This window comes from Coregonus clupeaformis, chromosome 35, assembly GCF_020615455.1.
Source record: "Coregonus clupeaformis isolate EN_2021a chromosome 35, ASM2061545v1, whole genome shotgun sequence".
Lineage (NCBI taxonomy): Eukaryota > Metazoa > Chordata > Actinopteri > Salmoniformes > Salmonidae > Coregonus > Coregonus clupeaformis.
The window spans coordinates 363,519-377,500 of NC_059226.1; the positions used below are offsets into that span (position 1 = coordinate 363,519).

Consider the following 13,982-nt stretch of genomic DNA (forward strand, 5'->3'; position numbering starts at 1 on the left):
ATGTGTTATCGTGTGTATTACTGATGCATTCATTTTCAACTGGAACAGTAGACGTTTCTGAAGCTTCAAGATGTTTCGCAAATAAATCAGGTTGCTTTGTGCTGGGTTTCAATCAATGAATCAATATTGTTGAATAAATAAACATGCTTTCTACAGATTCTGGTGGACTGAGTTTTCATATTGTACCGTGGTTCCAATGTGATAAAGGGACTCATACCCAAGTGAAACGTTTGGTGTATATTTCTAATACTGTAATAAGGCACATTATTATATAAATCATATTGTCCATCCCTGGCTGAGGGCTACACTTCAACAAGTTATTGTGTCTATGGCAGTTTGGCTACAGATAATCTACACTCCAGAACTGTTATAAATGATACACATTTAAATACAAAGTAACATGTGTATGCAAAAGGCTGCTGCAGGTGGTTGCGGGTCGCTCAAGGAGAAATCAAGGAAGGTCAATGTTTTGCCGGCTGTTACTACTGTGAATGAATAGCTTTTCTTGTCGACCACCGCCACTGTGACCACCGCCACTGTGACCACCTTCCACTGTGACCACCTTCCACTGTGACCAACGCCACTGTGACCACCTTCCACTGTGACTACCTTCCACTGTGACTACCTTCCACTGTGACCACCTTCCACTGTGACTACCTTCCACTGTGACCACCTTCCACTGTGACTACCTTCCACTGTGACCACCTTCCACTGTGACTACCTTCCACTGTGACCACCTTCCACTGTGACCACCTTCCACTGTGACTACCTTCCACTGTGACCACCTTCCACTGTGACCACCTTCCACTGTGACTACCTTCCACTGTGACCACTTTCCACTGTGACCACCTTCCACTGTGACCACCTTCCACTGTGACTACCTTCCACTGTGACCACCTTCCACTGTGACCACCTTCCACTGTGACCACCTTCCACTGTGACCACCTTCCACTGTGACTACCTTCCACTGTGACCACCTTCCACTGTGACCACCTTCCACTGTGACCACCTTCCACTGTGACCACCTTCCACTGTGACTACCTTCCACTGTGACTACCTTCCACTGTGACCACCTTCCACTGTGACCACCTTCCACTGTGACCACCTTCCACTGTGACCACCTTCCACTGTGACCACCACCACTGGTTTGAGTTCTCCGTGACATAACAACATGCAGAGTTACTAGCCGCTAGAGAGGAAGAGGCGGAGCCAGAGGATTTACTCACGTCAAAGTCTGTCCACGGGGGGAATACAGCGTTATTCAATGTGTTTCTATGGTCTTAATAAGCAGACTGATAGCTTGTCGCCTGCCTTGCCGCCTTCAGGACAACAACTCATTATATACAGTTTCTCTGCTACTACTGCATAGCTTTATGCTAGGGGCGTTAGCCGACCTCCCTTTCCCCTAGAGGAGCCAATCAAAACAAACATTTTCCCCACCTGACCATAGATAATGATAGCGAAAGCGCTGAGTATGCAAATCATTTTAGAACGCCTGATCTGTCCATGACATAGACTGACCAGGTGAATCCAGGCGGAACGCTATGATCCCTTATTGATGTCACCTGTTCAATCGACTTCAATCAGTCTAGATGAAGGGGAGGAGACAGGTTAAAGAAGGATTTTTAAGCCTTGAGACAATTGAGACATGGATTGTGTATGTGTGCCATTCAGAGGGTGAATGGGCAAGACAAAATATTTAAGTGCCTTTGAACTGGGTATGGTAGTAGGATCCAGGCGCATCGGTTTGTGTCAAGAACTGCAACGCTGCTGGGTTTTTCACGCTCAACAGTTTTCCGTGTGTATCAAGAATGGTCCACCACCCAAAGGACATCCAGACAACTTGACACAACTGTAGAAAGCATTGGAGTCGACATGGGCCAGCATCCCTGTGGAACGCTTTCAACACCTTGTAGAGTCCATGCCCTGACAAATTGAGGCTGTTCTGATGGGCAACTCAATATTACGAAGGTGTTCCTAATGTTTGGTATACTCAGTGTACACAGTAGTTAAGCAATAAGGCCAGAGGAGGTGTGGTATATGGCCAATATACCACGGCTAAGGGCTGTTCTTATGCACGACGCAATGCAGAGTGGCTGGATACAGCCCTTAGCTGTGGTATATTGGCCATATACCACAAACCCCAGAGGTGCCTTATTTCTATTATAAACTGGTTACCAAAGTACTCAGAGCAGTAAAAATACATGTTTTGTCATACCCGGTCTGATATACCACGGCTTTCAGCCAATCAGCATTAAGGGCTCGAACCACCTAGTTTATAATTCCCGTTATAGCGTCTGTGAGAGCACAGGCAGCGCCATTGAGGTAATCTCCATTTTGAAGTAGTACATCGATGACCCGGTTGGAACCCGGTTGTACTCAAACCGGGTCATCAGGAGGGATCCCGTGTAGCTCAGTTGGTAGAGCATGGCGCTTGCAATGCCAGGGTTGTGGGTTCGATACCTACGGGGGGCCAGTCTGAAAAAATTGATGCACTCACTAACTATAAAAACGTCTGCTAAATGACAAAACTTTTTTATTTTTTTATCAGCCAATGAATTTGGAAGTCCCACCCAGTTGACTACATTAAAATGGTGGAAGCCAAGATTGTCTATTATTTAGATATGATAGTCAAGTGACCGCTCTGACAATGGAAATACATGTCTTCAAAGATGGAAGGCAGGCGGGAGGAGGCGAGATCAGGTGGGACCATTCTAGCCAATGAGAGGGCAGATACACCTGCGAACAACAGGCCATAGAGATAGACAGAGGACTCATCTTTGTATCTGTGCCATTAAGATGTTAAGACGGCGTTGCAGCCTTTTTATGGGCTCCCGACTAATTCTGCTATTTTGTGTGTTTTTCTTACGCTGATCTTAACTTTTTGTTTTACATAATGCTATAATAATTTCCTAACACCGAAAACAGCTTCAGGACATCTGAACAGTGATCACTAACCTCAATTTGGATGACAATTTCTACTTCAACGAGTCGGCAGCGCTGGACGTTCTGCTTACTCCGGACCAGGCCCTAATCCCCGGGTCTCGAAAGAAGAAGCGATGGCACAAGAGAGGCAGACGAGCCGGCATCCTGATGAGACTACGATGGTGAGTAAATAAACCCTCTGTCCTTTTGATTGGCTAACGTACAGTCACTAGAGAACAAGCTGGACGAGCGCCGTTCGAGACTATCCTATCAACGGGACCTGAACAACTGTAATATTGTATGTTTTTCTGAGTCGTGGCTGAACAAGGACATGGATAACATACATCTCGCTGGTTTTTCCATGCATCGTCAAGACCGGATGGCAGCCTCGGGTAAAACAAAGGGGGGAGGAGTCTCTTTGTTAACAACAGCTGGTGCGCGATCTCTAATGTTAAGGAAGTATTTTGCTCTTCTGAGTTAGAATACATCATGATAAGCTGCAGACCATACTATTAATTTGTTTACGCTGTCTATTTACCACCACAAACCGATGCTGGCACTAAGACCGTACTCAACCAGCTGTATAGGGCCATAAGCAAACAACAAAATGCACATCCAGAGGCGGCGCTCCTAGTTGCCGGTGATTTTAATGCAGGGAAACTTAAATATGTTTTACCTCATTTCTACCAGCATGTCACCTGTGCAACTAGAGGTGACAAAACTCTAGATAACCTTTACTCCACACACAGATATGCATACAAGGCTCTCCCTCGCCCTCCCTTTGGCAAATCTGACCATAACTCTATCCTCCTGATTCTTACTTACAAACCAAAACTCAAACAGTAAGTACCAGTGATGTGTTCAATACGGAAGTGGTCAAATAAAGCAGATGCTGAGCTACAGGACTGTTTTGCTAGCACAACAGCAACAGCAGATGCTAAGCTACAGGACTGTTTTGCTAGCACAACAGCAACAGCAGATGCTAAGCTACAGGACTGTTTCGCTAGCACAACAGCAACAGCAGATGCTAAGCTACAGGACTGTTTCGCTAGCACAACAGCAACAGCAGATGCTAAGCTACAGGACTGTTTCGCTAGCACAACAGCAACAGCAGATGCTAAGCTACAGGACTGTTTCGCTAGCACAACAGCAACAGCAGATGCTAAGCTACAGGACTGTTTCGCTAGCACAGACTGGAATATGTTCCGGGATTCATCCGATAACATTGAATAAGTACATCGACAACGTCGTCCCCACAGTGACCGTACGTACATACCCCAACCAGAAGTATTACAGGCCCATCCACACTGAGCTAAAGGCTAGAGCTGCCGCTTTCAAGGAGCAGGACACTAATCCGGGCACTTACAGTGTAAGAAATCTCGGTACAACCTCCAATGAGCCATCAAACAGGCAAAGTCTCAATACATGACTAAAATCGAATCCTACTACGCCAGCTCTAATGCTCATCGGATGTGGGAGGGCTTGCAAACTATCATGGATTACAAATGGAAATCCAGCCGCGAGCTGCCCAGTGACGCAAGCCCAGTGACGCTTCAAGGCAAGCAACACTGAACCATGCATGAGAGCACCACCTGTTCCGGACGACTGTGGGATCTCGCTCTCCGTAGCCGATGTGAGTAAGACCTTCAAACAGGTTAACATTTACAAGGCCATGAGGCCAGACAGATTACCGGGACGCGTACTCAGAGCATGCGCTGACCAGCTGGCAAGAGTCTTCACTGACATTTTCAACCTCTCCCTGACCCAGCCTGTAATATCTACGTTTCAAACAGACCACCATAGTCCCTGTGCCCAAGAACGCCAAGGTAACCCGTCTAAATGACTATCTCCCCGTAGCACTCACATCTGTAGCCATGAAATGCTTTCAAAGGCTGGTCATGGCTCACATTAACACCATCATGCCAGACACCCTGGACCCAATCCAATTCGCATACCGCCCCAACAGACCCATAGATGACACAATCTCTATTGCTCTCCACACTGCACTCTCCCACCTGGACCAGAGGAACACCTATGTGAGAATGATGTTAATCGACAACAGCTCAGCGTTCAACACCATAGTGCCCTCCAAGCTCATCACTAAGCTAAGGACCCTGGGACTGAACACCTCCCTCTGCCACTGGATCCTGGACTTCCTGATGGGCCGCCCCCCAGGTGGTGAGGGTAGGCAACAACACAAATGTCACGCTGATCCTCAACACTGGGGCCCCTCAGGGGTGCGTGCTTAGTCCCCTCCTGTACTCCCTGTTCACCCACGACTGCGTGGCCATGCATGACTCCAACACCATCATTAAGTTTGCCGACAACACAACGGTGGTAGGCCTGATCAACGACGACGATGAGACAGCCTATAGGGAGGACAGTGACCTAGCAGTGTGGTGCCAGGACAACAACCTCTCCCTCAATGTCAGCAAAACGAAGGAGCTGACATTGATCCCTCAGATCCTCAAAAAGCTCTACAGCGGCACCATTGAGGGCATCTTGAATCGCTGCATACATCACCACTTGATATGACAACTGCTTGGCATCCAACCGTAAGGCGCTACAGAGGGTAGTGCGTACGGCCCAGTACATCACTGGGGCAGAGCTCCCTGCCATCCAGGACCTCTATACATGGCGGTGTCAGAGGAAGGCCCTAAAAATGGTCAAAGACTCCAGCCACCCAAGTCATAGACTGTTCTCTCTAATACCTCACAGCAAGCAGTACCGATGCACCAAGTCTGGAACCAACAGGACCCTGAACAGCTTCTACTCCCAAGCCATAAGAATGCTAAATAGTTAACCAAATAGCTACCCGGACTATCTGCATTGACCCTTCTTTGCAACTCTTTTGACTCATCACATACGCTGCTGCCTATATGTACATATCTACCTCCATTACCTCGTACCCCTGCACATCGACTCGGTACAGGTACCCCGTGTATAAAGCCAAGTTATCGTTACTCATTGTGTATTTATTTCTACGGTTATTATCTTTCTATTATTTTTCTATTTTTCTCTCTGTATTGTTGGGATGGGCCCGTAAGTAAGCATTTCACTGTCAGTCTACACTTATTGTTTACGAAATATGTGACAAATAAAACTTGATTTGTTTATAGCATCTGTGACAGCATGGGCAGCACCAATGAGGCTATCTCCATTTTAAAGTAGTCAATGTTATTCTTCTTCATTGGCTGATTGCTCCCAACTCATAGGAATCTCCACCCAGTTGACTACTTTAAATGGTGGATGCCCTCAATGCCAATGTCTATGCTAAAATGGGTTATATCCACGATGAGTCCTCTATCTGAGTCCTCTATCTATACATTTACATTTTAGTCATTTAGCAGACGCTCTTATCCAGAGCGACTTACAGTTAATGCATACATTATTTTTTTTTCATACCCCCTGTGGGAATCAAACCCACAACCCTGGCGTTGCAAACGCCATGCTCTATCAACTGAGCTACATCCCTGCCGGCCATTCCCTCCCCTACCCTGGAGGACGCTGGGCCAATTGCGCGCCGCCCCATTGGTCTCCCGGTCGCGGCCGGCTATGACAGAGCCTGGATTCGAACCAGGATTTTTTGGGCGGAGTAAAACCTCTTGCTTTGCGTCTTCCTCTCTGGCGCTGCCAATGCTAAAATAGACTTTGGCCACTACAGGCCTCTATCATTCTCTATGCACCTGACCAATCAGAATCGAGCCGACGACAACATTGAATTTCGCTTTTAGCCAACTGCGACTGGAAATCCGAGTGACGCAACAAGCTGTCAGCTGTTCTTGTTTTGCTTCGGTTTTTCCCCTTCTTCTTTCTCCAGAGTGTCTGATCTCTCCTGTAACAACTAAGAACATTTATGGAACTCAGATTTGGATTCTAAAAACACCGGAAATACGGAGTTCAAAACACGCAGGCCTATGATTAGATCGGTTTATTGTTGAAAAGGCGATCGAGATTTCTTCTCAGCTGGATCCTCAATCCGACGCTATCGTGCTAAGAGGCAAAACCGATCCCAGGCCTCCGATCCAGGGCGGAGGGAGGGAAAGAGGTCGCTGGGAATCGGGATGGAGACGGGAGAGGGAGCAGACGGTCCTAGCGGACCGGGTGAACCGGGAGCCGGGCCGGGGACGGATCTGGCGGGGCTTGGCTGCGCCTCTTTCAACCAGGACTCCACGTAAGCGCCTCCGAACCCGCTGCCTGTTGGGCTGGTCGCCGACAACAGAATGCTCTCTCTGCAAATGTCCTTGTCATTTTCTATAAGATAAGCTATGGATAAATATACCTGTTAGTATGATATCATGGTGATGCAATCTTAAAACATATTTCCCTTTAATCGTGAGGTCCTAAAATCCTAATTAAATAGCCCATAAATGTTATAGAATTATACATAGCGGCTATATAATCAGAAAGGGCTGTTCACAGTCATCTGAACCAAATACACTAATTATGCTTCAACCCTAAACCACAGGATTTATTCTAAAAAAGCTTTGAAAGCTCGGAGTGAAACTCTTCAGCCAAGGCTACTGATGAGAAAGACGGAGAGTGTTGCCAACAGTGGATGGAACCGTTCTGGAGGCAGAACAACAGGACTTCAAAAGCACTCCTGTTATACACGCTAATAGAAAATAGAAATCTATTGATCCCTTTCTCAATGTCTTCATTTTAAAGTGGGGCATAGGACTGGACCAACACAGTAATAAACTAGTATAATAATAATAATCTCACTAAAATAAGAGATTGAGACGAGAGAGAGAGAGTTCCTTTGCCTAATGTAAGCACTAACTGAGAAGGCTTGAATCGCCAAGCTCAACTACTTTTCATGAACAGAGCGCTATCCCAAATGGCATCATATTCTCTATGTAGTGCACTAGTTTTGACCAGGGCCTATAGAGCACTATGCAGGGAATAGGGTGTTATTTGGGGACGCAGCCTAACTTTCAGATCGCCTGCTCACCTGATATGTGGCTGGCTGGCACTGTGGAGAGAATTCTCACAACCTGTCCATAGCTTCTGTCGTAGGCTAGGTACTAGGTAACACACCTTGAACAGGAGAGTGTTTATCTGATGAAGGAATGCAGAACAGAGTAGACCTGTTGTCCTGTCCTGTTGTGTTTGGATCAGGTTGAGAGCTTCAAGTTCCTTGGTGTCCACATCACCAACAAACTAACATGGTCCAAGCACACCAAGACAGTTGTGAAGAGGGCACGACAAAACCTATTCCCCCTCAGGAGACTGAAAAGATTTGGCATGGGTCCTCAGATCCTCAAAAGGTTCTACAGCTGCACCATCGAGAGCATCCTGACTGGTTGCATCACTGCCTGGTATGGCAACTGCTTGGCCTCCGACCGCAAGGCACTACAGAGGGTAGTGCGTAAGGCCCAGTACATCACTGGGGCCAAGCTTCCTGCCATCCAGGACCTCTATACCAGGCGGTGTCAGAGGAAGGCCCTAAAAATTGTCAAAGACTCCAGCCACCCTAGTCCTAGACTGTTCTCTCTGCTACCGCATAGCAAGCGGTACCGGAGCGCCAAGTCTAGGTCCAAGAGGCTTCTAAACAGCTTCTACCCCCAAGCCATAAGACTCCTGAACATCTAATGAAATTGCTACCCAGACTATTTGCATTGCGCTCCCCCCCCCCTCTCTCTGTTTATTATCTATGCATAGTCACTTTAATAACTCTACCTACATGTACATATTACCTCAATTACCTCGACTAACCTGTGCCCCCGCACATTGACTCTGTACCGGCACCCCCTGTACAGTGAGGGGAAAAATTATCCTTAAGAAAGGATCAGTCTATAATTTTAATGGTAGGTTTATTTGAACAGTGAGAGACAGAATAACAACAACAAAAATCCAGAAAAACGCATGTCAAAAATGTTATAAATTGATTTGCATTTTAATGAGGGAAATAAGTATTTGACCCCCTCTCAATCAGAAAGATTTCTGGCTCCCAGGTGTCTTTTATACAGGTAACGAGCTGAGATTAGGAGCACAGTCTTAAAGGGAGTGCTCCTAATCTCAGCTTGTTACCTGTATAAAAGGCACCTGTCCACAGAAGGAAACAATAAATCAGATTCCAAACTCTCCACCATGGCCAAGACCAAAGAGCTCTCCAAGGATGTCAGGGACAAGATTGTAGACCTACACAAGGCTGGAATGGACTACAAGACCATCGCCAAGCAGCTTGGTGAGAAGGTGACAACAGTTGGTACGAATATTCGCAAATGGAAGAAACGCAAAATAACTGTCAATCTCCCTCGGCCTGGGGCTCCATGCAAGATCTCACCTCGTGGAGTTGCAATGATCATGAGAACGGTGAGGAATCAGCCCAGAACTACACGGGAGGATCTTGTCAAGGATCTCAAGGCAGCTGGGACCATAGTCACCAAGAAAACAATTGGTAACACACTACGCCGTGAAGGACTGAAATCCTGCAGCGCCCGCAAGGTCCCCCTACTCAAGAAAGCACATATACAGGGCCGTCTGAAGTTTGCCAATGAACATCTGAATGATTCAGAGGAGAACTGGGTGAAAGTGTTGTGGTCAGATGAGACCAAAATCGAGCTCTTTGGCATCAACTCAACTCGCCGTGTTTGGAGGAGGAGGAATGCTGCCTATGACCCCAAGAACACCATCCCCACCGTCAAACATGGAGGTGGAAACATTATGCTTTGGGGGTGTTTTTCTGCTAAGGGGACAAGACAACTTCACCGCATCAAAGGGACGATGGACGGGGCCATGTACCGTCAAATCTTGGGTGAGAACCTCCTTCCCTCAGCCAGGGCATTGAAAATGGGTTGTGGATAAGTATTCCAGCATGACAATGACCCAAAACACACGGCCAAGGCAACAAAGGAGTGGCTCAAGAAGAAGCACATTAAGGTCCTGGAGTGGCCTCCGTATCAGATAGGACGTGTGTATTAGACCTGTGTGACTCAGTATCAGATAGGACGTGTGTATTAGACCTGTGTTACTCAGTATCAGATAGGACGTGTGTATTAGACCTGTGTTACTCCGTATCAGATAGGACGTGTGTATTAGACCTGTGTGACTCAGTATCAGATAGGACGTGTGTATTAGACCTGTGTGACTCAGTATCAGATAGGACGTGTGTATTAGACCTGTGTGACTCAGTATCAGATAGGACGTGTGTATTAGACCTGTTTTACTCAGTATCAGATAGGACGTGTGTATTAGACCTGTGTTACTCAGTATCAGATAGGACGTGTGTATTAGACCTGTGTTACTCAGTATCAGATAGGACGTGTGTGTTAGACCTGTGTGACTCAGTATCAGATAGGACGTGTGTGTTAGACCTGTGTTACTCCGTATCAGATAGGACGTGTGTGTTTGTGTGGGCAGTTTTATCAGTTCTCTCAGAAATGTTGCATCAGTTTGGAAACATGATGACTATACAGTGTGTGTGGAGAGAGTGAGTGAGAAAAAGAGAGTGAGAGAGCGAGAGAATGGGAGAGAGTGTGTGTGCAATACTTACTTTGTATTTGGACTGGCTATGCAAAATGATAACTGAGCAAGTTCAAGCACATCAGTACTCCATAGGCAATATCATGTTTAACAGAAACTGAAAATGATATTTCAGTCATGTAGTTTGGGGAAATTCCCTCCTGCCCAGAATGGATGGAGAACATAGAGTTTACATGAGTAAAGAGTCACACCTTCAACTTTCAAATTCTATGTTTTTGTCCCTTTATCAAAAGTCCTTGCAGCAAACTTTAAAACAAAGTAAATGTTTGGGGTTCTGGAATCCCCAAAATAAACAATGCATATAAAAAGCCTTGAGAGCAAAGTCTGGTGTGCATGAGATGAGTCACACTTCATTGACATGTTTTTACCGTAGCAAGTTCAATGTATTTTTTACTTATCTACCTCTGCTCGTTGTGTGTGTGTGTGTGTGTGTGTGTGTGTGTGTGTGTGTGTGTGCGCACTGTAATACTCATGAAGAAACTAGTCACACATTGACTTATAATATTATATATGTGTTTATCAACCTCTTGTCAACCTCTGTATGTTGTTGTTGTTGTGTGTGTGTGTGTGTGTGTGTGTGTGTGTGGTGTGTTCCCAGGTCATTGGCAGTGGGAACCAAGACAGGCTATAAGCTGTTCTCTGTGACCTCAGTGGACAAACTGGACTGCATCTACGAGAGCGGTTAGTATAGCCCCGTCCCAAACACACCCCTAGACCCTGTCCCAAACAAACCCCTTACCCTAATCCCCGTCCCAAACGAACCCGTCCCAATCAAACCCCTTCCCCTAGAACCCGTCCCCCAAAAAAACCTTCCCCTAGAATAGACTTAGTTCCAACACCTCTGTCTCTCTCTGATAGGCTGCCTGTACTCTATGACTCCTTTACCAGAGCCTTGTACAGTGCCTTAGGAAAGTATTCATACCCCTTGACTTTTTCCACATTTTGTTATGTTACGGCCTTGTTCTAAAATGGATTAAATAAATAAAAATCATCAGCAATCTACACACAATACCCCATAATGAAAAAGTGAAAACAGGTTTTTAGAAATAAACAACTGAAATACCTTATTTACATAAGTATTCAGACCCTTTGCCATGAGACTCGAAATTGAGCTCAGGTGCATCCTGTTTCCATTGATCATCCTTGAGATGTTTCTACAACTTGATTGGAGTCCACCTTTGGTAAATTCAATTGATTGGACATGCTTTTGAAAGGCACACACCTGTCTATATAAGGTCCCACAGTTGACAGTGCATGTCAAAGCAAGAACCAAGCCATGAGGTCAAAGGAATTGTCCGTAGAGCTCAGAGACAGGATTGTGTCGAAGCACAGATCTGGGGAAGGGTACCAAAAAAATTCTGCAGCATTGAAGGTCCCCATGAACACAGTGGCCTCCATCATTCTTAAATGGAAAAAGTTTGAAACCACCAAGACTCTTCCTAGAGCTGGCCTCCCGGCCAAATTGAGCAATCGGGGGAGAAGGGCCTTGGTCAGGGAGGTGACCAAGAAATCGATGGTCACTCTGACAGAGCTCTAGAGTTCCTCTGTGGAGATGGGAGAACCTTCCAGAAGGACAACCGTCTCTGCAACACTCCACCAATCAGGCCTTTATAGTAGAGTGGCCAGACGGAAGCCACTCCTCAGTAAAAGGCACATGACAGCCCGCTTGGAGTTTGCCAAAATGCACCTAAAGACTCTCAGACCATGAGAAACAAGATTCTCTGGTTTGATGAAACCAAGATTGAACTCTTTGGCCTGAATGCCAAGCGCCACGTCTGGAGGAAACCTGACACCATCCCTACGGTGAAGCATGGTGGTGGCAGCATCATGCTGTGGGGATGTTTTTCAGCGACAGGGACTGGGAGACTAATGAGGTACGAGGCAAAGATGAACAGAGCAAAGTACAGAGCGATCCTTGATGAAAACCTGCTCCAGAGCGCTCAGGACCTCAGACTGGGGCGAAGGTTCACCTTCCAACAGGACAACGACCCTAAGCATACAGCCAAGTCAACGCAGGAGTGGCTTCAGGATAAGTTTCTGAATGTCCTTGAGTGGCCCAGCCAGAGCCCGGACTTGAACCCAATCAAACATCTCTGGAGAGACCTGAAAATAGCTGTACAGCAACGCTCCCCATCCAACCTGACAGAGCTTGAGAGGATCTGCAGAGAAGAATGGGAGAAACTCCCCAAATGCAGGTGTGCCAAACTTGTAGTGTCATACCTAAAAATACTTGATGCTGTAATCGCTGCCAAAGGTGCTTCAACAAAGTACTGAGTAAAGGGTCTGAATACTTATGTATATGTGATATTTCCGTTTATATATTTATTTATAAATTAGCTAAATTTTCTAACAACAAGTTTTTGCTTTGTCATTATGGGTTATTGTGTGTAGATTTATGAGGGGAAAAAAACAATTAAATCCATTTTAGAATAAGGCTGTAACATAACAAAATGTGGAAAGAGTCAAGGGGTCTGAATCCTTTCCGAAGGCGCTGTAGTGGGATCTGATATGATCTCCCTTCAAGGCTCTGACTCATACAGTACTCTGCTCTGCCAAGCTGTAGCATTGTTCAGCCCATATATAGGATCTCATTCTAGTTCTGTCCAGCCTTTCTCTGGGCATTAGTGTCAGTTACAGGGAAATTCATTGGCAGTCCTCTTCCAGTGATGGGTCATTCTCTGTTAGTCTACTTCCTTGTGGTGAATCACTGGCTGTGTTCCAAATACATAGAGCCCTATGGCCCCTAGTCAAAAGTAGTGCACTATATAGGCAATAGGGTGTAATTTGGGTTGCAGACACTGTGTGTAGACTGATAACTGGTTGACAGACAACAGTGGATAGATGGATCACTTCACTAGCCACCAGTCTCTGGTCATTTACTGCTCAGTTCATTATTACTGGCAGACAGACACAGTGATACGGTGTGGAGATAGAAACCAACCATGGCAGGACACTAATACCAGGCTACCTCAGCCCCCCAGGACACTAATACCAGGCTACCTCAGCCCCACAGGACACTAATACCAGGCTACCACAGCCCCCCAGGACACTAATACCAGGCTACCTCAGCCCCCCAGGACACTAATACCAGGCTACCTCAGCCCCCCAGGACACTAATACCAGGCTACCTTAGCCCCCCAGGACACTAATACCAGGCTACCACAGCCCCCCAGGACACTAATACCAGGCTACCACAGCCCCCCAGGACACTAATACCAGGCTACCTCAGCCCCCAGGACACTAATACCAGGCTACCTCAGCCCCCAGGACACTAATACCAGGCTACCTCAGCCCCCAGGACACTAATACCAGGCTACCTTAGCCCCCCAGGACACTAATACCAGGCTACCTCAGCCCCCCAGGACACTAATACCAGGCTACCTCAGCCCCACAGGACACTAATACCAGGCTACCTCAGCCCCCCAGGACACTAATACCAGGCTACCTCAGCCCCCCAGAACACTAATACCAGGCTACCTCAGCCCCCCAGGACACTAATACCAGGCTACCTCAGCCCCCAGGACACTAATACCAGGCTACCTCAGCCCCCAGGACACTAATACCAGGCT

At 46.7% G+C, this 13,982-nt stretch overlaps 1 protein-coding gene across 1 annotated transcript in view; it reads left to right on the forward strand.

Moving 5' to 3' along the window:
* Window positions 1-6,657: 6,657 nt before the first annotated feature.
* Window positions 6,658-13,982, forward strand: part of LOC121551452 (WD repeat domain phosphoinositide-interacting protein 1) — a 21,014-nt gene continuing 13,689 nt past the window's right edge. The window contains exons 1-2 of the mRNA XM_041864120.2: window positions 6,658-7,099; window positions 11,012-11,094. Of these exons, the coding sequence (XP_041720054.1) occupies window positions 6,990-7,099; window positions 11,012-11,094 (193 nt within the window). The 5' untranslated portion in view covers window positions 6,658-6,989. The remainder of the gene's footprint in view (window positions 7,100-11,011; window positions 11,095-13,982) is intronic.